Below are 27,987 nucleotides of genomic sequence, written 5' to 3'. Positions count from 1 at the left end.
GAAGGCCATGCCCTACGAGTGCCTGTGCTTCTTGGACAACCTTGAGCCCCACAATGGAACTAATGCCTTTATGCCACCATCTGAACACAAAAAGCAAAGATGGGCTATCCTGCCAGTCAGTCTTAGTTCAATGACGCTTTCCAATTAGGTTGTTTTCTTATGTGTTCTTACACTATTAGAACAGCAGCACATGCAGAGCTAGAAATGTTTGTACAGTTGCAGGCCTGAGGTCTTGTTTGGACCACGGGGACAGGGTTTAATGGCTTCCACAACAGAACTGCAGCACAAGGGGGATACAGAGTCTTTACGATGGATGGGCGAGGAGACAAGGAAGGGCGACTGCCCTCTGTGAAAGTGCACTGAGCTATGCCTGGGGATGGCAGAGCAGCCAGGTCAGAGTGAATGGAAATGGCCAACAGAGGAGACCAACAGTCTCCATTCCTGGCTTCCTGATCAGTAAGAGCATGTGGAAGATGTTCTCCACAGACAGATGGGAACGGTAGACCTGGTCAAGCCCAAACATACAGGGAGCGGACTAGAAGAGGTCACCTGGCAGCAATGCAGAGACTTCGTCCAGTGTACCTGCTGAGATGAGCTTAGGAAAGTTAGAGATCAACTGCAATTGAATGTGTCCAGGCATATCACTGACGAGAATGGCTTGTAGAAATATGTAAGCTACAAAAGGAAGGCTAGGGAGAATGTGGGCCCAGAGTAGAATGGGACAGGGAACCTGGTGAGACAGGACATGGAAAAGACTCTGATACTCCTTTCCTTCCTGCCCTTGCTGTTAATTAGTTGGCCTGGGCTTCTTGGAATCCTAGGTGCCAGAGACAGGTGGGAAATGTCGGTTCAATGCACATGTGCCCTGAGTGAAAGAGGAGGTGATCAGGGAATACCTAAAAAAAGGGATTTCAACTTGGAAGAAAGTGACAGGAATCGCAGAATCCTTGAATGAGTTGGGTTGGAAGGACCTTAAAGAGCATCTAATTCCAACTCCCTTGCTGTGGGCAGGGCTGTCACACAGTAGATCTGGATGCCTGGGGCCCGTGACATCTTGAACATCTCCAGGGATGGGGCAGCCACAACTTCTCTGGGCTACCTGTTCCACACCCGTCCTGCACCTCACATCATGATCTACAAAATGTAAGGAATGCCTTCCCAAGATCAAATGTAAATCTCTCTTTTAGCTTATTACCATTCATGCTTTACCTACTATTCAGAAATGATGTAAAGAGTCACTCTCCTCCTTTTTCATATGAAGAAACCATGTCTGGAAGGTGGAGGGAAGGCATTATCCAGAGTGGTGCCTCCAGGAGAAGAAAGATGTCAGCAAACGGGAGTGGATTTTGAAAAGTTCACACAACCTTATTTGGTTTGGAGCACTTCCATGTGAGGAGAGACAAACAGAGGTTTTCTTTTTGAAGCAGCAAGTCTGGAAGATGTTTATGTCAACAAAATTGAAACACAGAATTGAAGAAAAAGATAGAAATCAATGTAAATGTGTTAACACACTACTCAAATTCTGATATTCTCAGATGTCCGCTTTCTTTTTTAAACTGAAAGCAGTGGTCTTTGATGGGATTTTGTGTCTACTTTTTTTTTTTTTTTTTTCCTTGAAAAATGAAAGTCTTTTCCAGAAATGTGTTTGCAGGACAACGCAACTGCTGCTCTACCCTGCTGCGTATTTCATGTCTCTCATCCTCCAGAGGTCTCCAGCTCTCCTTAATACGTGACCATGCTGAAGGGCATGTTTTCAGCAGGCCATCTGGACACATGCTCTTCCCACCCCGTTCCAGACTTCCCCATCCCTTGTTCTTTGTTCACTCAGATACCTCCCAACTATCTGGCTGATCTGTGACCTTCAGGAACATTACGGGAACCTGCTCCATCTCTCCAAAGTCTGACGGACTCTCTTGTCAACTCATTCACTGTGATTATATCTATCCCTTCCTATCTCTGTCTAACTCATTTCTTCTACAGATATTCTGGGTGAAAGACAAAGCTCAGTAGATGCAGCTTGGACAAGGCATGCAGCTGATCACTGTGTTTTACTGTTCATTCAATTGCATCACATTTCCTTCTGTTTGTTGGCAAAAAAAAGAGAGAACTCTTTCATTGCCCACGTGCAGCTGGTTCTCGGAGGAAAGCCAGTGGTGGTTGGTGCAAAGGAGGTTTAACAGTGAGCAGGTGACTCCAGAGGAGAAGAGTGATGTGGGGGAAAGTAATGCCAGTCCCATGGGGCCAATGGGAGTAGAAATGGAGTGGGGAAGTTGAGGAGGATGTTTCTCCACAAAGTGACAGAGCAAAGCTCATTAGGGGACATCCTGGATCAGTATCAACTGCCAAGTGCTGCTTTAACTTCTTGTTTAAACACAACCATAAATAAATAAATAAATAAATAAATATGGAGACTTCTTAAATGCCCATCTGACTCTTGCTCTTTAAGCTTTCTCCAGATACCTCTCCAGTTAGCTGTACAAGTTCTGAACACCTGAAGAAGACGACAGGAAGGCACAAGGCACATGAGGGCTCCTTAGGTTTCAATGGGCCTCAGGTGGCCTTCGCTGCTCAGTCCATCAACCTCCAGGGCAGAGAGAAGATGGCATGAAGTGCTCAAGAAGACCAAGTCAGAAGGAACAGAGAAGTTTCTTGGAGTATTAATGGGCCCCACTGAGGGCCACTAACAAGCAAGCTTCCCCAGGGACTTGTTAGAGCAGATAATTGGCAGCCATGCTGACAGGCAGGCAAAGGCTCTGGGATGGTGGCTGTGATGCTAAGAAAAACCTCCTTTGTGTTATGAAGCAGAAAGGCCAAGCCCTGATCCCCAGACCCTTGGCAGGGAGATCCTGTCCCTCCTGCTGGCTCAGGGCCCTTCCTGGGGCAGTGAGATGGGCGTTGGTGTGAGTCAAATGAAAGACAAGGGGACAGCATCTCCCAGGCTCTGCATGGGGCGCAAGGATGCCATGAGGCCCAAGTCCCATGTGGGCAGTGTATCTCATCCCAGGCTGTGGGATGTGAGAAGGGCCCAGTCTGAACAAATAGTCAGTGACAATAAAACTTGGAACTTCAGATCTCTGAGGCCTAGCTGTTTTTCACGCTCCATTTCCTCACTGGGAGTGTTTGGTTCTGGCGATGCCATGTCTGATGCTCACCCACATGCAGAGCTCCTGACTGACTGCAACACCACTGCGCTCGTATCAGCTGTGATATAATGCAGTGGTGCTGAACTCACTGAGATTTTCTCCCCTTAATTCACAGCGCTGTGACTCTGACATCACTGTAATCCTGACCACTGCCACAACTCAGTAATTCTGACATCACTGCTCACTACACCACCGAGACACCACAACGACTCAGGTGTCAGTAAGCTCCTATCCACTGCCACAGCACAGTGACTCCAACATCATCATGCTTGTACCCACTATCATAGAATCCTAGAATATCCTGTGCTGGAAAGGACACACAAGGATTATCAAGTCCAACTTCTGGCTCCACACAACTACCCAAATAGCAGACCATATCAGTGAGAGTGTTGTCTGAATGCTTCTTGAACTCCTGCAATCTTGGTGCTGTAACTCCTTTCCTTGGGGTCCTCGTCCAGTGCTCTCCTTTGGACACACTCCCATAGTTTTATGTCCTTTATGTTCTGTGATGCCCAGAAGTGCACCCAGTGCTCCAGGTGAGGCTGCGGCAGTGCAGAGCAGGACAATGACCTTTGCACAACCAGGACCCCCAAATCCCTGATAGCAAGACAGTGTCCCATCCGCAGTCAGTGTGTATGTCTAGGGTTGACCCTCCCCAGGTGTGGAATCAGTCCCTTGTTCTGGTTATACTTCATGTGGTTGCTGCATGCCCAGTTCTCTAACTTGTCCACATCTCTCTGCAAGTCCTCTCCACCCTTAGTGGAGGCAACAGCACCTCCCATTTTGGTATCTTCAAAATGAGGTGTCGTCAGTGAAATAATGTAGACGTGCCATAGCTTTGTAATGCCTTGAACTCCAGAGTATGGAACAGATGGAGAAGTGAGGAAGATCTGACTCTTCTGTTGTGAGCTCATCCATTTGATCAAAGGAGTAACGCTACGTGCTCCATGGGGACAGGTGCAAAAGGCACACTGGGTGCCCTGAGCACAGGGCTGTGGTGGCATTTAGGATGGCCAAGAATTCCTCCCTTCTGGCCCTCAGCTGATGCTCAGGAAGGAGGTGTCTATCTCAGAGATTTTCCACCACACTTTACAAGCACCAGCACACAACTAGGATCAGCCCAGGCACCTTGGGCATCACTGAGTGTGTCTGTGTGAGCAACACAGTTCCTGTTCAATAAAGACCAAGCATTCAGATGAGGGGCTCACACATAGACACCTCACTGTGCACATCTGACCTCAGCTAAGAACACTCCCGACTCCCATGGACCTGTGGGGAACTGATTCCATTTCAGCCCCAGGGTTTCCATCAGGTGATGAGATGCTGAACCCTACGGTTGGGATGAGATGGTCAGATAGTAATAGGACAAAGGGAAATGGCTTTAAATTAGAGGGGGGAGATTTTGGTTTCACGTTAGGAACACATTTTGTACTCAAAGGAAGTGGAACAGGTTGCCCAAAGATATTCTGTGTGCCCCATCCCTGGAGGCGTTATGGTCAGGATGGATGGGATCCTGGGCAGCCTGATCTTTGGTGGGCAGTCCTGCCTGTGGCTGAGGGCATGGAACTAGGTGCCCTTTAACGTCCCCTACAACCTCAGCCATTCTATGATTCTGTAATGTTATGCCTGCACTGCCTCAGCCCTACCACTGCCCAGAACAGGGGAACTCAACCCCTCCCCATCCTTCTCTGTCTGTCTATCTGTCTTTCTTCCAATGCATCATGAGCAGAGGTTTCCAGATTTGGTATTTGCTTCTTTTGTGGTCAAATTTCATTTAGTAGGAGCATCCATGCTTCTGACATCCAGGGAACTTGCTTATTAATGGAGCTGACTTCAAAGTATGTTCTGCAGTGATGACCGTGCTGCCTTGCAGGAGCTGTCAGCTCAGAAGGGCCGTGGATATCTCCAGGGAGAGATCTGGGAAGAAGGAAATCACCGCCTCTGCTGCTGATCTGGGCCGGGCTCCTGAGACACAGGGAGCTCATACAAGAGGGCAGTGCTGCACAGAGACAGCTGTGCCCAGGAGCAGCTCCTGAGCACCACACAGCAGGGCTGGGGCCATGACCATCCGGAGATGGGGAGGAGAGAAGGAAGAGAGCTTACAGGCTGTGTGGCACAATAGCAGGCTGAGAGCCACTGAAGGTGCATTTCTCACTATCCTTGACAAGGTAAGTGTTTTGCTCCAGGCAAATGCTCTGATTTTCCTGGAGAGATCACTAACTCTTGGACATCCCATTGGATATCTGGCTGAAGGTGCTCCATGTTTCTTTACTGTGGAGAAAGACCTGCTCCAGCTGAGGGCTTCTGAGCTGCAGTGTCAGAGCACAGCCCTGAGGGCTGCGTGTCCCAGGACGGCTGCAGGCTGTGCAGCCGGGGGTGCAGCCGGGTGCCCAGGGCTGTGGTGCAGAGCAGGGTCCCTGCTGTGCCCCAGGGGCTGTGTGCCGGGGCAGGGACTGTGCCGCCTGCCAGGCTCAGCACTCAGCCTGCCCGGGGAGCTGCCCAGGGCGCTGCGGGGAGACATGGGGGGAAGGAGCCCCCCGGCAGGGCAGGGCAGGGGCCTTCTGCTGCCACAGTTGCTGCCTGGGGCAGGGGGATCGCAGCTACGCTGCACCCCAGAATGTTTCCAAGGGCACTTGCAAGAGGTGAGAAAAGGCAGGGATTTTCCCTTCCCAACTCATTGGAAAAAGGAGAGGAGGCAGAATTCTAAAAGTTTTGAAGGCATCTCTGAGACTCCTGAATTGCACTTTTTTCCATTACTTGTTTTGTGAACAGTCACGCAGAATGTGCTTTCAGCCTCTTTTTTCTGAAAGGATGGAACCAGCTGAAATCATCATTGCTTCTGCAGACATGAATTATGCACTTATCCTGCAAACAGGCAGCTTTCTCTAACAGAAATTGAAGGGCCCGGAATTTGCCCCTGGGGGCTTTACAATTAGTGGGGTTAAATGTATGAGATATGGAAACAGATGATAACAACCTGGAAGATGGGATAAGATTAGAAAATGGGAGGAAGGTTAAATCTCCATAAGCTTATTCTGCTTATGGAATGCTGACCTTCATGAACTTAAATTCAAGTTATGCAGCTAAATGAACATTTTCCTAGGAGAAAGAATAACTTTTAGAGTATAGCAGGAGGAGTGACTCTGAGAATGGTCTTGACTTGTCACTATCTTCTGCACTCTGAACAGGACTCCATGCCCAGGAACTGCAGATGCCCAACAGCAGCTCCATCAGCGAGTTCCTCCTCCTGGCGTTGGCAGACACGCGGCAGCTGCAGCTCCTGCACTTCTGGCTCTTGCTGGGCATCTACCTGGCTGCCCTCCTGGGCAACAGCCTCATCAGCACAGCCGTAGCCTGCGACCACCGCCTGCACACCCCCATGTACTTCTTCCTCCTCAACCTCGCCCTCCTCGACCTGGCCTGCATCTCCACCACTCTCCCCAAAGCCATGGCCAATGCCCTCTGGCACACCAGGGACATCTCCTACGCAGGATGTGCTGCACAGGTCTTTTTCTTTTTCTTCTTCCTGTCAGCAGAATATTCCCTTCTCACTGTGATGTCCTATGACCGGTACATGGCCATCTGCAAGCCCTTACACTACGGGACCCTGCTGGGCAGCAGAGCTTGTGCCACCATGGCAGCAGCTGCCTGGGGCACTGGGGTCCTTAATTCTCTGCTGCACACTGCGAGTACATTCTCACTGCCTCTGTGCCAAGGCAATGCTGTGGATCAGTTCTTCTGTGAAATTCCCCACATCCTCAAGCTCTCCTGCTCAGATGCCTACCTCAGAGAAATTGGGCTTCTTGTGGTCACTGCTTCTTTAGTATCTGGGTGTTTTGTTTTCATTCTTTCCTCCTATGTGCAGATCTTTAGGGCTGTGCTGAGGATGCCCTCTGAGCAGGGACGGCACAAAGCCTTCTCCACGTGCCTCTCTCACCTGGTTGTGGTCTTCCTATTTGTCAACACTGCCTCAGTTGCCTACTTGAAGCCCCCCTCCGTCTCCTCCCCATCCCTGGATCTGGTGGTTTCATTTCTGTACTCATTGGTGCCTCCAACACTGAACCCTCTCATCTACAGCCTGAGAAACAAGGAGCTCATGTGTTTAGTTAGGAAAGTCATTTCACGAATGTTTCTGTACTGTGATAAGTCGGCTCTCTGCTTCCAGAATTATTAGTTTCTCTTCCTTATACTGTTCTCTGTGACAAATGACTGTTTTCATCCGAGTTCAACTGAGGAATGATTCTGGTTTGTTTCTATTTCCAGTTGTGTAAATATGTGTCTAAATGTAGATCACTGCTAACTTAGCATCTGCTTAATAAAACCCGATATCCATAATGCACTGCCTGAAGTTTGCCTGAAGGTTGTGGAGAGTCCTTGAAGAGGGGAATTCAGAGCTGAGCAATCACCAAATGCATGAATTTTAACAAGAGCAAGTGCTAGATTCTGAACCTGGGATGGGACAGCCCTGTCCGTGTGTACAGACTGGGGGACGTAGGGCTGGGTTGCGTCTCTGGGAAAAGGATCTGGGTGTCCTGGTCCATGTGGAGCTGAGCATGAGCCAGCAGTTTGCCCTGACAGCCAAAAGAGCCAATTGTCCCCTGGGGTGCATCAGGGCCAGCACTGATGGCCTCTGGGTGAGGGAAGGGATTGTCCCAATCTGCTCTGTGCTGGTGCAGCCTCTCCTCAAATATTGGGTGAAGTTTGGGTGCCACAGTTTCAGAGGGACATCAAACTTCAGGCACGGCAGTGGGGCAGGTGACAGTCCTGGTGCTGTCCTTGAGGATCCCCACACCCAGAAGTGAAGGGAAAAAAGCAGCCGCAGCAGCAGTGCTTGTTGGTGGAGGGGTTCAGCACAGGGGAAGGGGCTGGGATAATGCTCAGACCCTGTCATGGTTATCTCTAGATCTACCTGTGTCCATGACAGGGGGACAGCAGGCCCACAGGTCCACTGGCCCAAAATATGGGGAGAGGAATAGGGCGGAGGAACAAAGAGGGAAACAAACAGACAAACAAAAAGCAAGTACAAACAGCAGCAACAGTCTGTGGAGGAAAACTAATTTGCTAATAGTAGAAATACAAGTTAATTGAGATCGACGCTAATAAATCAAATAAATGAAAGAGTTTCTGAAAACGGAGGTTCTTCCTCTGATCTGCCAGGGAGCAAACAGAGAAAGTCTCATGACTTACAGTCAGTTTCATCTTTCCCTCTGATTGGAAAATGGGAACAGAACAGCAGAGTTTTCTGGGAGCTGCAGCACATTTCTTCTCTTCTGAGACTCCCAGTGCACTCCATGATGTGATGGTGTGGAATAATGATAACAAAAGTCATAAACCAGCACAACACCACACCGCTTGGTGTCATCCGCATACTTGATGTAAGTGCACTCCATCTCACTCTCAGTGTTACTGATGAAGGTATTAAAGAGTATCGATCCCAGCACTGACCCATGATCACCATCCAGACATTGAGCCATTGACCATCACTCTGTGGTTTCAGCCCTGCAGTCAGTTCTTCATCCAGCAAACAGTCCACCCATCAAATCCATACCTTTCCAATTTGGAGAGAAGGATGTTATGAGGTACCATGTCAAAGGCCTTACTGAAGTCCATATAGATAACATCAGTGGCTCCGCCTTTGTTTATTGATGCGGTGACACCACCATAGAAAGCCACTAGGTTGGTCAAGCAGGACTTGAACCACTGGTTGAATGTGATTTGATGAATTTCATTTTAAAAGCTTACTTTTTTCTGACCAGATTGTGGGCCCAAAGGAGGAGTATGTGTACATATGTTGCTGCGAGGTCACTTGTGCAAGCAGAACTCACCAACTTGTAGGAAGCATGTGGCTGAGGTGATGTTTGAGAGGTTATTTCTGCCTCTGGAGGTGGCAGATCAGCAGCAGGAACATGGCTGGCAAAGGGCCTCGGAACACATTCTTTCTGTAGTAGCCAGTAGGACAGCCTTGAATTCAGTCATGTCCCTCCTGTTGTCACGTTGCGTACTCACACAGAAGAGCCATCACAATCCCTCACACAAACCTCCGCCTTCCTCTATGGGGCCTACCAGGTGCTTAGGCAGGGAGGATCCCACTGTCAACATGTCAACCTGGCACTTTCTCTCACCCTCACAGTGACACGGCAGATGTGATCCTGCATGCACAGATCCCAGCCAGAAGTCAAGGGCTGACCAACAGCTGCTTCAGGCAGAAGTGAGCACACCATTCCTTCCTGTGACACATTCCTGCTGCTGGCCTATCAACTCCACAGACAGAAGGGATCTCACTACCACCTTCACATGCCACCTGCAGACCCATGAGGTCCTGTGGTAGAGCTGAGCTCATCGCAGCATTCCGACCCACCTCCTCCTTATGGCCTCAAGCTGATCAGTCACACGTCACCTCCTGTACATACATCACCTCACATTCATCACTGCATTAAATGCATTTGCTCAAAGACTCCACGATTCCTGCTCTGCCCTGAACAGCCAAGTACCCAAAGTTTACGACTGGGGGGGGTGAATGAATGTGAGGAGGGCAGAGCACAGGAACAGCGTCTGTGGTTGTTGGGTGTTCAGGATAGGGATTAAGGGTCAAAACTCACCTTTCGGGGCAGAGATGAAGCAAAGATTTAGTGAGAGGTCTTGGTGTTCTGCTAAGGTTTTCAGGCCAGTGTAAGGGTATGGGCAAGGATTATGGAACAGTGTTTTGCTTTGGAATACTGTGAGGGCTAGCGTTAAATATAACACTTTAATGCTAGCAATTAAAGCTTGATTTTAGCATGAGTGGGAGAGTAACTCTGGGAATCTGTGCAGTCCATTGCTTGGGAACGCACCTGTCAGCAACTTTTAAAGAAGCCCTGAGCCTTCAGGCACTGCCATGAGGAGATATCTGTTAACGATAGACTTGCTGTGGTGGAAACGACCTGCATGACAGAAGTGCCCACTGCGTGTCCTTGCTTGTGTTTGCAGCCACACGGCAGCACTGCCACCAAGCCACAGGAGCTGCAAGGCTAAGGGGCTATCAGATTGAGGTTCAGCTCAGCACACCACAACCACACCACTGAATTCCATCTCTCAGTGCAACTCTGAGCCTTTTCTTGGAAAGCTTCTGTCTCACCTCTGTCGGCTGTTCCATTCCTGAGACAGAAGTGGCACCTCACTCAGGAAGGGGAAGGACACAAAGCTCTTGCAGGGGAAGCTGCACCGCCTGCCTAGCAGCTCTGCGCTGCCCCAGAGTTGCATTTCCTACCTACAAATTCATGCTCCAGAATGCCTCCTGAGAGTCCTGAGGGACTTTTCCTGGGCTCTCATGCGTACTTCAGCTACCCCAGGGGATGCTGGAGGCAGTGCCCACCTCTGTGTGGCAAATGGAAAGAAGCACAGAAGTAGGCTTCCAGGATATGTTTTAGCCACTGAGATGAGAACTCACATCCAAGAAGTTTTCCTATGCAGGGTCTCACAGGGAATGAGGAAGAGGGGATCTGACAACCAACGCGCAAAGCAGGTGCTGCTGCTGGCCTGCCAGAGGCACTGACACTGAAAGCACAGACCCCAGCCAGGAGCCGAGGGATGACCCGTCAGCTATTGCAGGCTGAAGTCACCGCACAGATTGACTAACAGCCATATACTTTCGGCTGGATTGTGGGTTTCTGAGAGCAAATGACCCTGGCAGCTCCAGAAATGTCTCACAAGAAGAATGGCAGACAAAATCATTGCATGTCCTTTGTTCTGTTAAGATTCACAGAGCCTGGCTCCTCGTACAGCATCCTGGGCTCCACTGCAAAGGCACTAACTGAGAAGTAATTGATGTGGGTAATGACAGTTCGGTGAAAAACATTAGAACACAATAGAGATATATAATAAAACTTTTAATATATTGCTCTTATAAAATAAATAAGTAAATACATGCAAATTAGGGCTGAGTGTTTCTCTAAAAATCTGCATTACAAGTCATGAATAGATAAAGATGGGAAGTTCATTGCTTTCAAAATACAACTGGTCATCAGTTTCCACAGAGCATCCTTGAGCTCCTGGTTCCTCATGCTGTAGATAATAGGGTTCACTGCTGAAGGCACCACTGAGTACAGAACTGACACCACCAGGTTCAGGGATGGGGAGGAAATAGAGGAGGGCTTCAGGTAGGCAAAAAAGGCAGAGCTGACGAGAAGGGAGAGCACGGCCAGGTGAGGGAGGCACATGGAGAAGGCTTTGTGCCGTCCCTGCTCAGAGGGCATCCTCAGCACGGCCCTGAAAATCTGCACATAGGACACAACAATGAAGACAAAACACCCAAGCTCCAGAAGGACACTAACCACAATAAGTCCAACTTCCCTGAGGTAGTTGGATTCTGAGCAGGAGAGCTTGAGGATGTGGGGGATTTCACAGAAGAACTGATCCACAGCATTGCCGTGGCACAGAGGCAGGGAAAATGTATTGGCAGTGTGCATAACAGCATGGAGAAGCCCACTGCCCCAGGCAGCTGCTGCCATGGTGGCACAAGCTCTGCTGCCCAGCAGGGTCCCGTAGTGTAAGGGCTTGCAGATGGCCATGTACCGGTCATAGGACATCACAGTGAGAAGGGAATATTCTGCTGACAGGAAGAAGAAAAAGAAAAAGACCTGTGCAGCACATCCTGCGTAGGAGATGGCCCTGGTGCGCCAGAGGGCATTGGCCATGGCTTTGGGGAGAGTGGTGGAGATGCAGCCCAGGTCGAGGAGGGCGAGGTTGAGGAGGAAGAAGTACATGGGGGTGTGCAGGCGGTGGTCGCAGGCTACGGCTGTGCTGATGAGGCCGTTGCCCAGGAGGGCAGCCAGGTAGATGCCCAGCAAGAGCCAGAAGTGCAGGAGCTGCAGCTGCCGCGTGTCTGCCAACGCCAGGAGGAGGAACTCGCTGATGGAGCTGCTGTTGGGCATCTGCAGTTCCTGGGCATGGAGTCCTGTTCAGAGTGCAGAAGATAATGGCAATTTTAGATCATTCTCAGAGACACTCCTCCTGCTACACTAGGAAAGTCCATTTAACTCCATATAATGAGTTTATTTTCATGAGCTTCAGTGCCATGGAAGAAATAGAAGCTTAAAGAGCTTTTACTTTCCTAATCATTACGTTCTTAATCATTTGCTAATGCTATCCCAACATCCTGGATATTTTCCTCTTAGTAGCTGTTTCCACGTTTCCTATCTTTACCTGAACTGCTCTAAGAGCCCCTAACCCCAACTTCTATGCAGTAAAATTTCTGTTAGAGAAATCTGCCTTTTAAGAGGCAAAGTGCATAATTCATATCTGTAGGGAATTACGATAGTTTCAGCTGGTGCTGTCATTTGGGAGAGGTGATTCTGAAAGCTCATGAGGAGTTTGTGCATATAACAGAACCCTGAGAAGGGTACAAATTCAGGATTCTCAGAGATGTGCTCATATTTTATAGCTCCCTTCAGAGTTTTGCCTCCAGTCCGTTTCTCTTCCCTAAGGATATAAAAGAAAAACCCCTGCTTCGTCTCTCCCCTTGCAAATTGCCCATGGAAACATTCTGGGGTGCAGTGTAGCTGGTATCCCCCTGCCCCAGGCAGCAGCTGTGGCAGCAGAAGGCCCCTGCCCTGCCCTGCCGGGGGGCTCCTTCCCCCCACACGTCTCCCCACAGTGCCCTGGGCAGCTCCCCGGGCAGGCTGAGTGCTGAGCATGGCAGGCGGCAGAGTCCCTGCCCCGGCACACAGCCCCCGTGTGGGGCACAGCAGGGACCCTGCTCTGCACCACAGCCCTGGGCACCCGGCTGCGCCCCCCGCTGCACAGCCTACAGCCGTCCTGGGACACACAGCCCTCAGGGCTGTGCTCTGGTGCCGCAGTATGGAAGCCCTCAGCTGGAGAAGGTCTTTTTCCCTCATAAAGAAACACAGTGTCTGCAGCCTGATCTGCAATGGGATGTCCCAGATTTAGTTACCCCTCTACTAAAAGCATCTGCATGGCCTGCAGTGAGACTTACCGTGTCAAGGTCTGTGAGCTATTCTCATCCAGTGATCTCACAGCCTGCTCACACTCCACATATCCTTTAAGCTCTCTCCCTGTTCTCTACACTCCTACTGTCACCTGCGGGCTGTGCTGTGCAGAAGAGCAGCTCCTGGGCACAGCTGCCTCTCTGCTGCACTGCCCACTTGTATGAGCTATCTGTGTCCCTGGAGCCTGGCCCAGCTCAGGTGCCGAGGATGTGATTTTCTCTTCCACACTGCTCCCCCTGGACATGTCCCCGGGACTCTGGGGCTGGCAGCTCCTGACAGACAACAGGGTCATCTCTGCAAAATGTACTTTGAAGTTAGATGAATTAATCACCAGCAGACAGGCTGATTCCAGAAGCATGGTTCATCCTAACTGATCGTGTTTGCCTAGCAGAAGTGCATATGCCTCATCTGGAAACCTCTGCTCATGGACCTTAACAAAAAGGACATGCAAACAAGGAGAAGGGACTCTGTGACTTCCCCTGTGCAGGGCAGTCATTCAGCTGAGGCAATCAATTCAGTTGTCTCATTTCCAGATGCAAAACCCTGGGTTGAAATAAGGTTCAGTTTCCCACAGACCCACGGGAGCTGGGACTCCTCTTGGTTCAGATCAGATGTGCACAATGTGTTGCCTGCATGCATGATCCCCTGGTCTGAATCCTTTGTCCTTCATCAGCAGGAAGTTACTTGCTCGCACATGGACACTCGATGATGACCAAGGTGCCTGTAGTGCTCCAAATGTGTGCAACAGTGCCTGCAAGCTGTGGTAGACCACCTCCGAGAGAGCCATCTCCTTACAGAGCATCAGCAGGGGGCCAGGCAGGGAATGGGAGTATTCTTGGCCATCCTAAATGTCATCAGATCTCCGAGTAATGGGCACCTGAGAGTGCCATTTTTCACCTCCCCCCATGGAGCATGCAGAGTTCTTCAGCTGACCAAATGGATGAGCTCACCAGAGGAAGAGTCAGATCTTTCTCTATTCCCGGTCTATTCCGTATTCCAGAGCTTAAGGCATTACAAAGCTGTGACACACCTACATTCTCTCACTGATGACACCTTCCTTTGTTCTGGGCTCTCCTTTGCATGGCAGTTCCCTGGGGTCTCCAGCACACCTCAGCCAGATGGCAAATGCAGCCCAGGACCTTCAGGAAAGCCATACCCTGATACTGTCAATGCTCGCTGGACAACTGTGAGCCCCACAATGGGCGTAGTACCTGTGTGCCACCTTCTGAACACCAGTACCACGGTGTAGATGCACGGCCCAACCAGGCTAAATCAAATAATGCTTCTGGAATGGGATGCTTTCTGAAGTGTCTTTATGCTAATGAGAAGACCACAAACATTAACTCAGTGAGCTCAAAATCTCTGTGCATTTGAAGGCCTAGGGTCTTGTTTGGCTCACAGAGACATGGTGGCATGGTTCCCACCTCTGAGTTCTGGCAAAGGCGGGTGCGGACTCTTTCTGATGGATGGTCAAGGAAGTCGAGGATAGGCTGCTGCCCTCTGTGAGAGTGCACTGAGCTCTGCCTGGGGGTGGCAGAGGAGCCAGCTGAGAACTGATGGAAATGGCTTAAAGAGGAGACGGGCAGCATCTGTTCCTTGCTTCCTGGTCAGGAAGAGCAAGAGGAAGGGAACAGGGATGTGTCTGAGTTACAGCTGGGATGGAACTGTTTTCTTCACGCTGCCTGGTATGATGCAATGTTTTGGTTGTAGGAGAAAAACAACATTGTTAACACTCTGATGTTTAAAGCTGCTGCTAAGCAGTGTGGTACAGAGCCAAGGCCATTGTCAGTGGAGGGCCCAAGGAGCTGGGAAGGAACAGAATGAGGACAGCTGACTGAAAGTGGCCAAAGGGACGTTCTGTACCATCTGACAGCAAGCGGAAGGAGTACTGAAAGGGGTGTGAGTTCATCTCTCTCTCTTCTGCTGCCCAGGGGCCAGCGGCACATCAGACAGGTGATGATGAGCAAGTGCTTGTGCATCACTTACATATATATGTAAAAAATAACCATAACTAATACCCTTTTCCTTCTAAGTCTCATAGGAAATAGGTTTATTTCAACCCACATATTGTACTTTGTTTTTTTCCCAGTTCTCTTCCCCATCGCACTGGGAAGGGGGCAGTGCACAAAGCGCTGTGTGGTGCTGAGCCACCAGCTGGGATAAACATCCACAGTCATTTGGGTGCCCAATATGGGGCTCCCAGTATTGAGATAACAGCGGATGTGTCCAGAGCAAGTTAACACAGGGCCTTGTGGTAGTTGTATAAATGCTGGCCGTGATGCTGATTGTTTCCCTATTTATGGAGCTCACTGAGTCCTCTCACAAAACTGCACTGCACAGCTCCTTGCTTGCCACTTTTTTTCCCCGCTGCACTCTTTGTCCACTCTGTGGGCTGATTAGGGATTTTATTTTGCTGTGCTGTTTGGCCTTGGCTTATATCAGGATAAAACTGGCAGCTGACTAACGAAAGTTCTGTGTGTGTTGCAGTCTGCAGCCATCTTTGGGTTTTGGAAGTCATATTGCTGATATGATCAGTAATTACACCCTTGGCTTTGTCTCCTCAGAGAGCCCGGCTGTGGAGGAGATAAGGGAGGACACTTTCCAGCAGTCCCTCAGCCACCCATTCACTTCTCCTTCTTTCCCTAGAGCTCGAGAGCTAGTTACAACAGCGCCTGAGAACTTTGTCTATCCGTGGGATGTTCAAACCAACGTGCTCCCATTGCTACGTGTCATTGATGTGTTTCAGGTCATGTTTCAGGTTTAACAACTATTCAAGAATATGATTGAGAGATCTGCCCCAATGCGGGATAGCTCTGCATGGCCGGGGTGTGGGATGGTCTGGGCAGGTGCCTGGAGTGGTGGGCACCACCAGGGGTTTGGAACCACATTTCCAAGCAACTGTAGGATCCTGAGAAAGTGGTAGAATCTTTGGGGAAGGTGTGCTGTGGCCCTGCTAATCCTAAAGAGGCACAAATCACTGCAGCGTGCCAGGGCCTGGCCCACACCTCCTGAGCTGTGTTCAGCACTCTTCAGCATCCTCAAGGGGAAGAGAGCCAGATCTGCTGGCAGTGCTGCAGCCTCTCCAACTCCTGGGACAGACCCTGCAGCAGCTCCAATTCCTGCTATAGGTCCTGGAGTTGCAAATATATACATTGTGCTGCTGTCCGTGGCTGTACCTCCCCCAGATATAGACAAGGCAGGAAAAGATAAGACCAAAGGAAAAGTATTATTTGCAAGCTTTCTTAGTGACCTATTCAGGGAATCTGCTTCCATATTTACATGAGCTCTCTGTGTGACAAAATAGGAAGTAGATAGTAAATAAGAAAAGGAATAAATTGCAATGTTTATTTATAGATTTCTGTAACACACTTAGACAAGCAAAAAATGAAACACACATAAAACATGAAGAACCATCACTGGCAAATGTGTGAGGAAAATGTGCATTTATTGAATCCGGAATAGTGCATACTGCAACACTTTGCTGAGGGCATGCTTGATCTCCTTGTTCCTCATACTGTAGATAATAGGGTTCAGTGTTGGAGGAATCACTGAGTAAAGAAGTGCCGCTGCCACATCCAGAAATGGGGAGGAAATGGAGAAGGGCTTCAGGTATGTGAACATGACAGTGCTGAGAAACAGGGAGACCACAGCCAGGTGAGGGAGGCACATGGAGAAGGCTTTGTGCCGTCCCTGCTCAGAAGGCATCCTCAGCACGGCCCTGAAGATCTGCACATAGGACACAACAATGAAAACAAAGAACACAGATGCTAAGCAGACACTAAAAAGGAGTAGCCCAACTTCCCTGAGGTAGGATTCTGAGCAGGAAAGCTTGAGGATGTGGGGGATTTCACAGAAGAACTGATCCACAGCATTGCCTTGGCACAGAGGCAGGGAAAATGTACTGGCAGTGTGCAACAGGGAATTAAGGACACCAGTACCCCAGGCAGCTGCTGCCATGGTGGCACAAGCTCTGCTGCCCAGCAGGGTCCCGTAGTGCAGGGGCTTGCAGATGGCAACGTAGCGGTCATAGGACATCATGGTGAGAAGGGAATACTCTGCTCCAAATAAAAAAAGAAAGAAAAAGACCTGTGCAGCGCATCCTGCGTAGGAGATGGCCCTGGTGCCCCAGAGGGCATTGGCCATGGCTTTGGGGAGAGTGGTGGAGATGCAGCCCAGGTCGAGGAGGGCGAGGTTGAGGAGGAAGAAGTACATGGGGGTGTGCAGGCGGTGGTCGCAGGCTACGGCTGTGCTGATGAGGCCGTTGCCCAGGAGGGCAGCCAGGTAGATGCCCAGCAAGAGCCAGAAGTGCAGGAGCTGCAGCTGCCGCGTGTCTGCCAACGCCAGGAGGAGGAACTCGCTGATGGAGCTGCTGTTGGGCATCTGCAGTTCCTGGGCATGGAGTCCTGTTCAGAGCGTAGTAGATAGTGACCAGACAAGGTAATTTTCTGAATCACTCATCCCACTGTACTATAAAATGTTTGCATTCTCTTAGGACAATGTTCCTTTGGTATCATAACTTGAATTGAATTTCATAAGGTTCAGCATTCGAGAAGCAGAAGCGGCTTATGGAACTTTTACCATCCTCTCATTTCCTAATCTTATCCCATCTCCCTGTATATTTTCAATTGTTTCCATATCCCATATCTTTACTCCAACCGCTCCTAGAGCCCAGAAGCCCAAACTCTGTGCCCTTCAATTTCTGTGAGAGAAAGCTGCCTGTATGCAGGATACATGCATTATTCATGTCTGCAAAAAGCAATGATGATTTCAGCTGGTTCCATCCTTTGAGAAAAGAAAAGTCTGAAAGCACATTCTGTACACAGAACAAATAACTGATTAAAGAAAAAATTGAAAGTCTCAGAGATGTGTTCACAGTTGACTGCCCCTTTAGTTTTCTGCCTCCAGTCCTTCTCCCTACCCTGCGAACAGGAAAAGGAACGTCCCTGCCTTGTCTCTTCTTTTACAGTGTGCATTTGGAAACATTCTGTGATGCAGTGTAGCTGTGATCCCCCCGTCCCAGGCAGCAGCTGTGGCAGCAGAAAGCCCCTGCCCTGGCGGGGGGCTCTTTCCCCCCACACGTCTCCCCGCAGCGCCCTGGGCAGCTCCCCGGGCAGGCTGAGTGCTGAGCATGGCAGGCGGCAGAGTCCCTGCCCCGGCACACAGCCCCTGGGGCACAGCAGGGACCCTGCTCTGCACCACAGCCCTGGGCACCCGGCTGCACCCCTGGCTGCACAGCCTGCAGCTGTCCTGGAACACGCAGCTCTCGGGGCTGTGCTCTGATGCTGCAGCACCAAAGACCTCATCTCGAGCAGGTCATTTTCCACAGTAAAGGAATGTCGGATGCCATCAGCCTAATCTGCTATGGTATGTCCCAGAGTTAGTGATCCCTCCAGGAATACATAGCTCCATTTTCTGTTCCAAAAGGCTTACCTTCTCAATGACTGTGAGCAATGCTCCTGCAGTGAAGTCACAGCCTGCTCTTACTCCACACAGCCTGTAAGCTCTCTTCCTTCTCTCCTCTCCCTGTCACCTACAGAGCATGTTCGCAGCTCATGTGCACAGGAGCTGCTTGTGGGCACAGCTGTCTCTCTACAATGCTGCTGACTTGTATCAGCTCCCTATGCCCCAGGAGTCCAGTCCAGATCAGCAGCAGAGGAGGTGATTTCCTTCTCTCCCTGGAGATATTAATCAGTGCAGAACATACTTCAAAGTCAACTCAATTAATTATCATGTGTACTGGATTCCAGAAGCACAGTTGTTCCTACTGAAAGAAATTTGACCATGAGAGAAGCGAATGCCAAATCTGGACACCTCTGCTCATGACGTAACAAAAATGTCACACAGGCAAGGACACTAATGAGAACACCAACACATGCTGTGCTAGAACTCTTTGTACAGTTGCAGGCCTGAGCTCTTTTTTGGACCACAGGGACATGGTTAAATGGCTTCCACAACTGGGCTGTAACACAAGGGGGATGCGGAGTCTTTATGCTGGATGGGTGAGGAGACAATGAAATCTGTGAGAATGCACTGAGCTCTGCCTGGGGATGGCCGATCAGCCAGGTCAGAGCAAACAGAAATAGCTTCCTGATCAGGAAGTGCAAGTGGAAGGTGCCCTCTACACACACCTGGGAGCCTCATGTTGTCAGGCCCTTGTCCCCTTTGGGGACTCTTTTCACTCCAGTATCTGGTGCAGGGACAGCAGAGCAGGGCACCCAGAAGATCCCTGGAGAGCACAGATGGCAGCTTCTTGACCAAGCCATAGAGGAACTGAAGAGGAGAGATCTCTTACTGGACCTCATACTCACTGGCAAGGAAGGGGTTGTAGGGAATGTGAAGATTGAAGGGAACCTGGGCTGCAGTGGCCGTGGGATGGTGGAGCTGAGGAGTCTGAAGGGAGGGCAAAAGCCAAGCTCACACCTTTGGGCTACAGCAGAGCACACCTTGGCTTCTTCAAGTGTCTTTCGGGTACATTAGGAAGAATTCTTTTAGAAAGTGGAGACAAGAAGTGATCACCTTACAGCAGTACATAGATTTTGTCCTATTGTACCTGCTGAGATTCGTTTCTGAAGGCTAATGTTCAAACACAGTTGAATCTTCCCAGGCATTTAAAAGGCAATAAGGGCTATTAGAATTATATGTGCAGCAAAAGGAAGGCTATGGTGGATGTGGACCCACAGTAGAATGGGGCAGGGTACCTGGCATTAAGGGCATGGAGGCCATGAAGCGTCCTGTGCTGCATGTGACCATCGAAAACATGATCTGAGAAAATCAAAATGAGCTCAGTACCACAGTGTGACTCCATCAATGCAAAGACTGAGAGATGTCATGGACAGTTCTGAACAGGGAAATTCTGGGGGGCACCAGGCTCTGTGCAAGGTACAGATGGATCTTCTTTTCTTTTTGAAGCTGTAAGGCTGAAAGATGTTCATTAATGTCAATGAAATTGAAACCAAGGATTGACAACAAAGATTGAAATCAATAAAAATATGCTAAGACACTTCTCAGCTTCTAATATTCTCTCCAGTCCTCTCCCTCTTTAGCTTGAAAACGCTGGTCTTTGAAGGAATTTGGTGTCCTTTTCTTTTTCTTTTTCTCATTTTTCTTAAGGAGATGTTATCCAGAACGGTGTTTGCAGGACACAAATGCCTCCAGGTACAGGGACACAGACAGTGGTGCCAGTGGCTGTGCCCTGTGATGGGTGGAAATCAAACTCTGTAACCACAGAGTAGTTATAAAGCAGGTATGTTTAATCAGCGCTGCGCACACACCACATCTCCCCCAGTGCCCCCCACCTACCCTGCATACCGGAGGGCAAGAAAGGCACATACTTAAAGAAGCTACTGCTTACACATGCATTAGATTTCCAAGAAAATGTTGGGTTAGTACAGCGAGACCCCAAAATGATTGACATTTATCCCTGCCCCACGCCTCAGCTCTATGACACATGCATATCTTTTGGTGGTTCGTTGGTGGACTTTTGGATGAAGGCTGAGGTCTTATTTTCCTTTGACATGGGTGAGGTTGGAGTCTCTTGGCTGGCTCTGGTTGGTCATCTTATTGTCTACAACAAGTAAACAAGTGTGAGTAAAACCCGGGGTAAAGTGTGAGTAAAATCCGGAGTAAGGTGTATCTAAACCCAGAGTGAAGTGTGTGTAAATCTGGAATAATATGTGTATAAAACCTGAGTAAATGTTGAGTAAACCTGGAGTAAAGGGTGAGTAAAGCTAGAGGAAAGTGTGAGTAAACCCAAAGTAAAGGGTAAGCCCAGAGTAAATAGTGAGTAAAGCTGTAGTAATTTCTGAGTAAACACAAAGTAAAGTTGTGAGTAAAACAAATGGTGTACATTGTTAGGAAACATGGAGTGAAGTGTGAGTAAACCCAGAGAAAAGTATGAGTACACCTGGACAGCAGTCTGAGTAAACCCAGATTAAAGGGTTGGTAAAGGTAGAGTAAAGCGCGAGTAATACCCAGAGTAAGGTGTGACTAAACCCAAAGAAAATTGTGAGTAAACCCAGAGTTAGGATGCGTAACCATGAAGTAAAGAGTGAGTAAGCCTGGAGTAAAGAGGGAACAAAGCTTGGAGAAAACTGTGAGGAAACATGGAATAAAGTATGTGTAAAACCTTGTGTAGAATGTGTGTAAAACCTGATGTAAAATGTAAGTAAAGCTAGAGAAAAGTGTGAGTAAACCCAAAGTAAAGGGTGTGTAAGCCCAGAGTAAATAGTGCGGAAAACTGGTGTAAATCGTGAGTAAACCCAAAGTAAACATATGAGTTAAACCTGGCATACATTGTTAGGAAACCCGGTGTACAGTGTGAGTAAAGTGAGAGTAAAGTGAGAGTAAACCGAGAGAAAACTATGAGTACACCTGGATTGAAGTGTGAGTAAGCCCGGAGTAAAGGGTTAGTAAAGCTAGAGTAAAGTGTGAGTAATACCCTGAGTAAGGTGTGACTAAACCCAAAGTAAAGTGTGAGTAAACCTGGAGTAAAGAGTGCGTAACCATGAAGTAAAGAGTGAGTAAACCAGGAGTAGAGGGTGACCAAAGCTTGGAGAAAACATGGAGTAAAATATGTGTAAACCGTGGTGTAGAATGTGAGTAAAACCTGATGTAAAGTGTGAGTAAAGCTTGAGAAAAGTGTGAGAAAACCCAAAGTAAAGGGTGTGTAAGTCCGGATTAAATAGCAAGTAAAGCTGGAGTAAATTGTGAGTAAACCCAAAGAAAACTTGAGGGTAAAACCTGGAGCATATTGTTAGGAACCCCGGAGTAAATTGTGAGTAAAGCCCTGAGTAAAGTGAGAGTAAACCCAGAGAAAAGTATGAGTACACCTGGATTGAAGTGTGTGTAAGCCCGGAGTAAAGGGTTAGTAAAGCTTGAATAAAGCGTGAGTAATACCCTGAGTAAGGTGTGTGTACACCAGAAGTAAAGTGTGATTAAACTCAGAGTAAAGTGTACATAACCTTGAAGTAAAGAGTGAGTAAACCTGGAGTAAAGAGGGAACAAAGCTTGGAGAAAACTGTGAGGAAACATGGAATAAAGTATGTGTAAACCGTGGTGTAGAATGTGAGTAAAACCTGATGTAAAATGTGAGTAAAGCTAGAGGAAAGTGTGAGTAAACCCAAAGTAAAGGGTGTGTAAGCCCCGAGTAAATAATGAGGAAACCTGGTGTATATTGTGAGTAAACCCAAAGTAACCTTGATGGTAAAACCTAAAGCATATTGTTAGGAACCCCGGAGTAAATTGTGAGTAAAGCCCTGAGTAAAGTGACAGTAAACCCAGAGAAAAGTGTGAGTAAACCTTTGCTACTGCAAAGCCGGTGGGCCCTCGGTGCGCAGGGACACTGCTCTCCCCCCATCCACCCAGCCTGTGATGCCATCATAGAAGGCTACCAGGTTGCTCAAGCACTATTACCTCTTGGTGAACCCATGCTGACTCCTCCTCATATCCTTCTTCTCTTCCAATTGCTTGGAGATGGCACCCACAATAGGCTGTTCCATCACCTTCCTAGGGACAGAGGTGAGACTGACTGGCCTGGAGTTTCCCACATCCTCCTTCTTGCCCTTTCTGAAGACCAGACTGACATTGGCTATCCTCCAGTCTTCGGGCACCTCTCCTAATATCCAAGGCCTGACAAAGATGATAGAGAGAGGTTCAGCAGTCACCTCTGCCAGCTCCCTCAGCACACGTGGATGCATCCCATCTGGACCCATGGACGTGTGCACACTGATCCCACCCAGACACTTCTGCACCATCCGCTCCTCAACCAGACGGAGGCTCTGATGTGTTATAGATAAGTATACGCATAGATGTGTTGAGGTGAGGTCACTTGTGCAAGCAGAACTCACCACCCTGTAACAAACGTGGCTAGATGGTGTTTCAGAGGTGATTTCAGTCTCCGGAGGTGACAGACCTGCAGCAGGAACAAGGCTGGCAAAGCGCCTTGGAAGACACTCTTTCTGTAGTAGCCAATAGGACAGCCTTGAGTTCAGGGCTGAGCTCTGTACCTTTAGGAATGCAGCTCATGGTCATTCCCATGTCTCTGGTAAGCCAGCAGAAGGCACCTGCTGGGCAGGTGGATTGAGAGATCCCTTCTGCCTGAGAGCTGATTGCCTGCATTCAGGAAGAGGCCTTGGGTCCTTGTTTTCAAATCCCTTGCTCGTTAGCACATGATGGGCACATAACTTGGACATGTCTGCCTGAAAGTTGTACATCAGGCTTGTGACTTGAAAGGTTATGGTGAGATTTCATCTGTGTGGTCAGCTGTCAGGCTAAAAGAAGCTGATGGGTTGGTACACCGCCTGACGGGTAGATTGTGAGATGATGGCACTTTCCATCTACCGGGACTGGTGGAAGACATTTGATACGGCCCTGTATGAGACCCTTCTCTCTGCAGAGAGAAGCATGAGGCACGAATTGATGGATGGACCACTCACTGTATGTGGAATTGGATGGATGGTCACAGCCAGAGTTGTGGACAACAGCTCACTGGCTTTGTGGAGACAAAAGTATTTTTCCGGGGTCTGCAGGTGGTACTGGTGCTATTTAACCTCTTTGTTGCTGACTTGGACAGCGCTGTTGAGTGCACCTTCAGCAAGTTTGTGGGTGACACCAATTTCTGTGATGTGGTCAACACAGTAAAGAGAAGGGATGGCACCCAGAGGGACCGTGACAAGCTACAGAGGTGGGTCTGTGCGAACCTCATCAAGATCAACAAGGCCATCCATGTGCAAGGATATTCATATGGCTCATTGCAATCAGACGCACAAATGCAAGCAGAGTGGAGAATGCGCTTAGAGCAGTCCAGAGGAGAAACACTAAGAGTGTTAGTTGATGAAAAACTCAACAAAAATTGGCAATATGCACTTGAAGCCCAGAAAACCAACCACTTCCCAGGCTGCATCAAATGAAGTGTAGCCAGTAGGTCAAGGGAGGCGGTTCTCCTCCTTCATTCCACTCTTGTGAGACTGCACATGGTGTATTGCATTCAGATGAAGGGCCACAATCAAAAGGATGAGCTATTGTAGGGTACTTGCTTTAGCAGGGGGGGGGGGGACTTGGTGATCTCTCGTGGTCCCTTCCAACCTCTTCAATTCTGTGATTGTGTGAAATGTCACTCAAAGGGTAGTGCTGCGGTGCCAGTGGTCATAGAACCATAGAAGCATAGAATGGCTTGTATTGAACGAAGGGATCTCAAAGGTCATCTAGTTCCTACCCCCGTGCTGTAGGCAGCATTGCCAACCACTAAACCAGGCCCTACATCAGGCTGCCCGAGGCCCCATCCAGCCTGGATTTGAACACCTCCAGGGATGGGGCATCCACCACTTCTCTGGGCTGCCTGTGCCAGGACCTCACCACAATCTCAGTAAAAAATCCCCCCAATTTCTAATCTAAATCTCACCTCTTTTAATTTAAAACAGATCCTCTTTGTGCCATCCCTATCTAGCCGTGTAAAAAGCGAAGTTGAATCTACCCTCTTGTTTCTAGGCTCACTTTCAGTACTGGAAGGCTTCAATATGTTCTCCAAATGCTTTCTACTACCAGCTCCCTCAGCCTGTCTTCCTAGCAGAGGTCCTCCAGCCCTCTGAACATCCTCATGGCTTTCCTTCGGACCTGCTCCAAAAGCTCTACATCATTCTCCGTACGGGGACTTTTGAGAGCTGAATAGAGAAGGACAGTGCCCTCCCTCGCTCTGATGGCCACCTCTCTGCTGATGCAGCCCAGGGTACAGATGGCCTCGCAGGCTGCAAGCACACACTGCTGGCTCCTGATAAGGTTTTCATCTCCCAGGATCTCTAAGTCCTTCCCTGCAGGGCAACTCTCAAGGAGTTCTTCCCTCATACCTGCAATTGTTCCAACACAATGTCATGGAGTTACCTAGATAGATCTGTGCCCATGACAGGGGGGCAGTAGGCTCGTGGGCACCCCCCTCTCCCCGACTTCCCGAGAAAGAAAAAACGGAGCAGCAGCAACGATCTAAGAAGGAGAACTTACTTTACTAACTATGATGTTGGGATGCAAGATGACACGATATAATATAATCTAATTGGGAGTAAGGATAATAAATCAAATGAAATGAGAGAGAGCGAAAGAGCGATAGGGAGAGAGAGAGTGAGAGAGTTTCCGAAACTGAAAGCCCTACTTGATGAAGGCACATAGCTTGGAAGCACACCCACTCCTCTCTCTGGCAGCAAGCAAAAGTGAAAAAGACCATGCGCAACCAGATGACGTATCTTCCATGACGTATCTTCCTTCTCTGACCGTCAGGTCCTCAGGGATACGTAGTTCTTCTCTTTTGTCCATGGTGTTATGATGTAGAATAGCAATAGCAAAGTTACTAAACCATGACAAATAGCTGTTCCCAAGTGTTCAGAGAAAACTGTAATTGATGTGCAGCCATTAACACACACAATTTGTTGTCAGTGGGTTTTAAGCAAGGAAAGAATACAGTGCTTTTTGCCTCAACGCAGGAACTGTGTAACTGTTTTCTCCCACGTCCTGTTGAGGAGGGGCAGTGACAGAGCAGCATAGGGGGCACCTGGGAGCCAGGCAAGGTGAGCTCAGCGCTGCTGCGTGCTGAGTTCCAGGGTGCCTTTGGGGTCCCAGCCCTGCAGCACAGTGTCTCCATGTGCCTTCCCCTCTGCAGTACAGCCCAGCCATGCTGCCCCACAGGCAGCTAGTCTGCTAAGATTTAGGACGAGAATACCCTGAATTAACATACTGGTCCTTTGGCTAATACACTGATACCTTCCAATAATCCAGCCTATAAAATCTCCATGGTGTCTGCTGGCATCTCATTGGCCTGCAGATACAGAGATGGAACACAGAGGCTGTGGGAGTCAGAGCTAACCCAGGATCATATGGGCTTCAGGAGAAAGAGAGCAGGGTGATGTCTCAGTAGAAGTGGTAGGAAGCCAAACACATGTATAGGAACATGACAACCACAGACACACAAGTATATATGAATAGAAAAGGAAATAAAGAAAAAAATATTAATAGAAAAAACATAATACAAGCCTGTTATGGGACAGACTGTGAGTCATTTACAGAGACAGATGAGAAGTTTATCCCTGCTGAACTGTGACCAGGGCACCATTTTCATCACTGCATCCCTGAGCTCCTGGTTCCTCATGCTGTAGATGAGGGGGTTCAGTGTTGGAGGCACCACTGAATAAAGAACTGCCACTGTCAAATCCAGCCATGGGGAGGAAATGGAGAAGGGCTTCAGATACGCAAACATCACCGTGCTGAGAAAGAGGGAGACCACAGCAAGGTGAGGAAGGCATGTGGAGAAGGCTTTGTGCCGTCCCTGCTCAGAGGGCATCCGCAGCACAGCCCTGAAGATCTGCACATATGACACAACAATGAAGACAAAACACCCAAATAAAACAAGAACACTAACCAAAAGAAGTGAAATTTCTTTGTGGTAAGACTCTGAGCAGGAGAGCTTGAGGATCTGAGGGATTTCACAGAAGAACTGGTTGATGGCATTGCCTTGGCAGAGAGGCAGGGAAAATGTATTGGCAGTGTGCAGCAGGGAATAGAGAAGCCCGGTGCCCCAGGCAGCTGCTGCCATGGTGGCACAAGCTCTGCTGCCCAATAGGGTCCCGTAGTGCAGGGGCTTGCAGATGGCAACGTAGCGGTCATAGGACATGATGGTGAGAAGGGAATATTCTGCTGAGAAGAAAAACAAAAAGAAAAAGACCTGTGCAGCACATCCTGCGTAGGAGATGTCCCTGGTGTGCCAGAGGGCATTGGCCATGGCTTTGGGGAGAGTGGTGGAGATGCAGCCCAGGTCGAGGAGGGCGAGGTTGAGGAGGAAGAAGTACATGGGGGTGTGCAGGCGGTGGTCGCAGGCTACGGCTGTGCTGATGAGGCCGTTGCCCAGGAGGGCAGCCAGGTAGATGCCCAGCAAGAGCCAGAAGTGCAGGAGCTGCAGCTGCCGTGTGTCTGCCAACGCCAGGAGGAGGAACTCGCTGATGGAGCTGCTGTTGGGCATCTGGTACTTCTGAGCACCCGGACCTGTGAGCACAAGAACCTGTCCAAGGAGTAGGAGAGTTAATGACAAGACATTCCATGTTGGCAATGTTCATTGTGGTCAGTGATGTGAGCTACATTTCATGTGGTTGATTTTGCCATGGCACCTCTGCCCTTTTTCTCTCAAGGAAGCAGCGTTGTCCCTCTGTGGACGTGGGAACGTACCAGTGCCAGAAATACATGGGTTGAAAATAAAAGTTGTAATGATGTTTTTTTTTCCTGCAAAGTCTGGTCCAACTCACCACAGCCAAGGAGTGTTCAATGAAGTCAGAAATCCTGAGCAGTTCTGCTGCACACATTTTGAATGGCAGTGAGAGCTGAGACGCAAAGGGATTCACTGCTGCTTAGCGCAAGGTAAGGGGAGCGGGTTGGGCTTGTTTCCACACACTCTGAACATGCAACTCTTGGAGACAAAGGGAGAATGTCTTCCCATGTTACCCTGAAAAGAAGCCAGTCCCTGCTGAGAGCAGTGGAAACCACTGACCATCACGGAATTCCCACCCTTTCTCAGGGGTCCTGAGGAAGGTCTCATTGCCACACATCTGGCAAAAAACCACCAACCCCAGAGCATTTCCTTGCATATAACATCTCTCCCCTTCGTCCCTGCACATTGATCTCGAGCCTGTGAGAAAAACTTACATCCTGGAGGTCAGCTCACAGCTCTGAAGGACACTTCAAGGAGATGTGTCCCAGTGGTGGCGTCTCATTAAGGGAAAGCAAACTCCTTCCCAGCCTCACAGACTGCATTGCCCACAGCCCCAGGCAGTGGCTCTCAGCCCCTGTGCGCTGCAGAGGGCGATGGAGACGTGCCTGGGGAGATGCTGCTC

The 27,987-nt window shown here is 49.2% G+C and overlaps 3 protein-coding genes across 3 annotated transcripts; 1 reads left to right on the top strand and 2 right to left on the bottom strand.

The window, feature by feature from the left end:
* Nucleotides 1-7: 7 nt before the first annotated feature.
* On the top strand, nt 8-7,317 carry LOC121108033 (putative olfactory receptor 14L1). The gene is made up of 3 exons (XM_040654691.1): nt 8-115; nt 6,421-6,468; nt 6,517-7,317. The coding sequence occupies exons 1-3, from the start codon at nt 8-10 to the stop codon at nt 7,315-7,317; spliced, it is 957 nt and encodes a 318-aa protein (XP_040510625.1).
* Nucleotides 7,318-11,066: 3,749 nt separating this feature from the next.
* Nucleotides 11,067-11,827, bottom strand: LOC121107952 (olfactory receptor 14A16-like). The gene has a single exon (XM_040654557.1). It carries the CDS (start codon nt 11,813-11,815, stop codon nt 11,084-11,086), a length of 732 nt encoding a protein of 243 aa, XP_040510491.1. The 5' UTR covers nt 11,816-11,827; the 3' UTR covers nt 11,067-11,083.
* Nucleotides 11,828-16,570: 4,743 nt separating this feature from the next.
* LOC121108032 (olfactory receptor 14A16-like) lies at nt 16,571-26,963 on the bottom strand (the record flags this gene model as incomplete). The annotated part of the gene is made up of 4 exons (XM_040654689.2): nt 16,571-17,392; nt 22,654-22,753; nt 23,188-23,228; nt 26,217-26,963. Coding segments are annotated over 4 exons (1,710 nt in total), but the record flags the coding sequence as incomplete, so codon positions are not given.
* Between the last annotated feature and the right edge of the window lie 1,024 nt (nt 26,964-27,987).

The sequence above is a fragment of the Gallus gallus genome, chromosome 33 (genome assembly GCF_016699485.2).
Source record: "Gallus gallus isolate bGalGal1 chromosome 33, bGalGal1.mat.broiler.GRCg7b, whole genome shotgun sequence".
NCBI classification, from domain to species: domain Eukaryota; kingdom Metazoa; phylum Chordata; class Aves; order Galliformes; family Phasianidae; genus Gallus; species Gallus gallus.
Note: the sequence above shows the minus strand (reverse complement) of the source record. Positions and strands in the feature narration are given on the sequence as shown.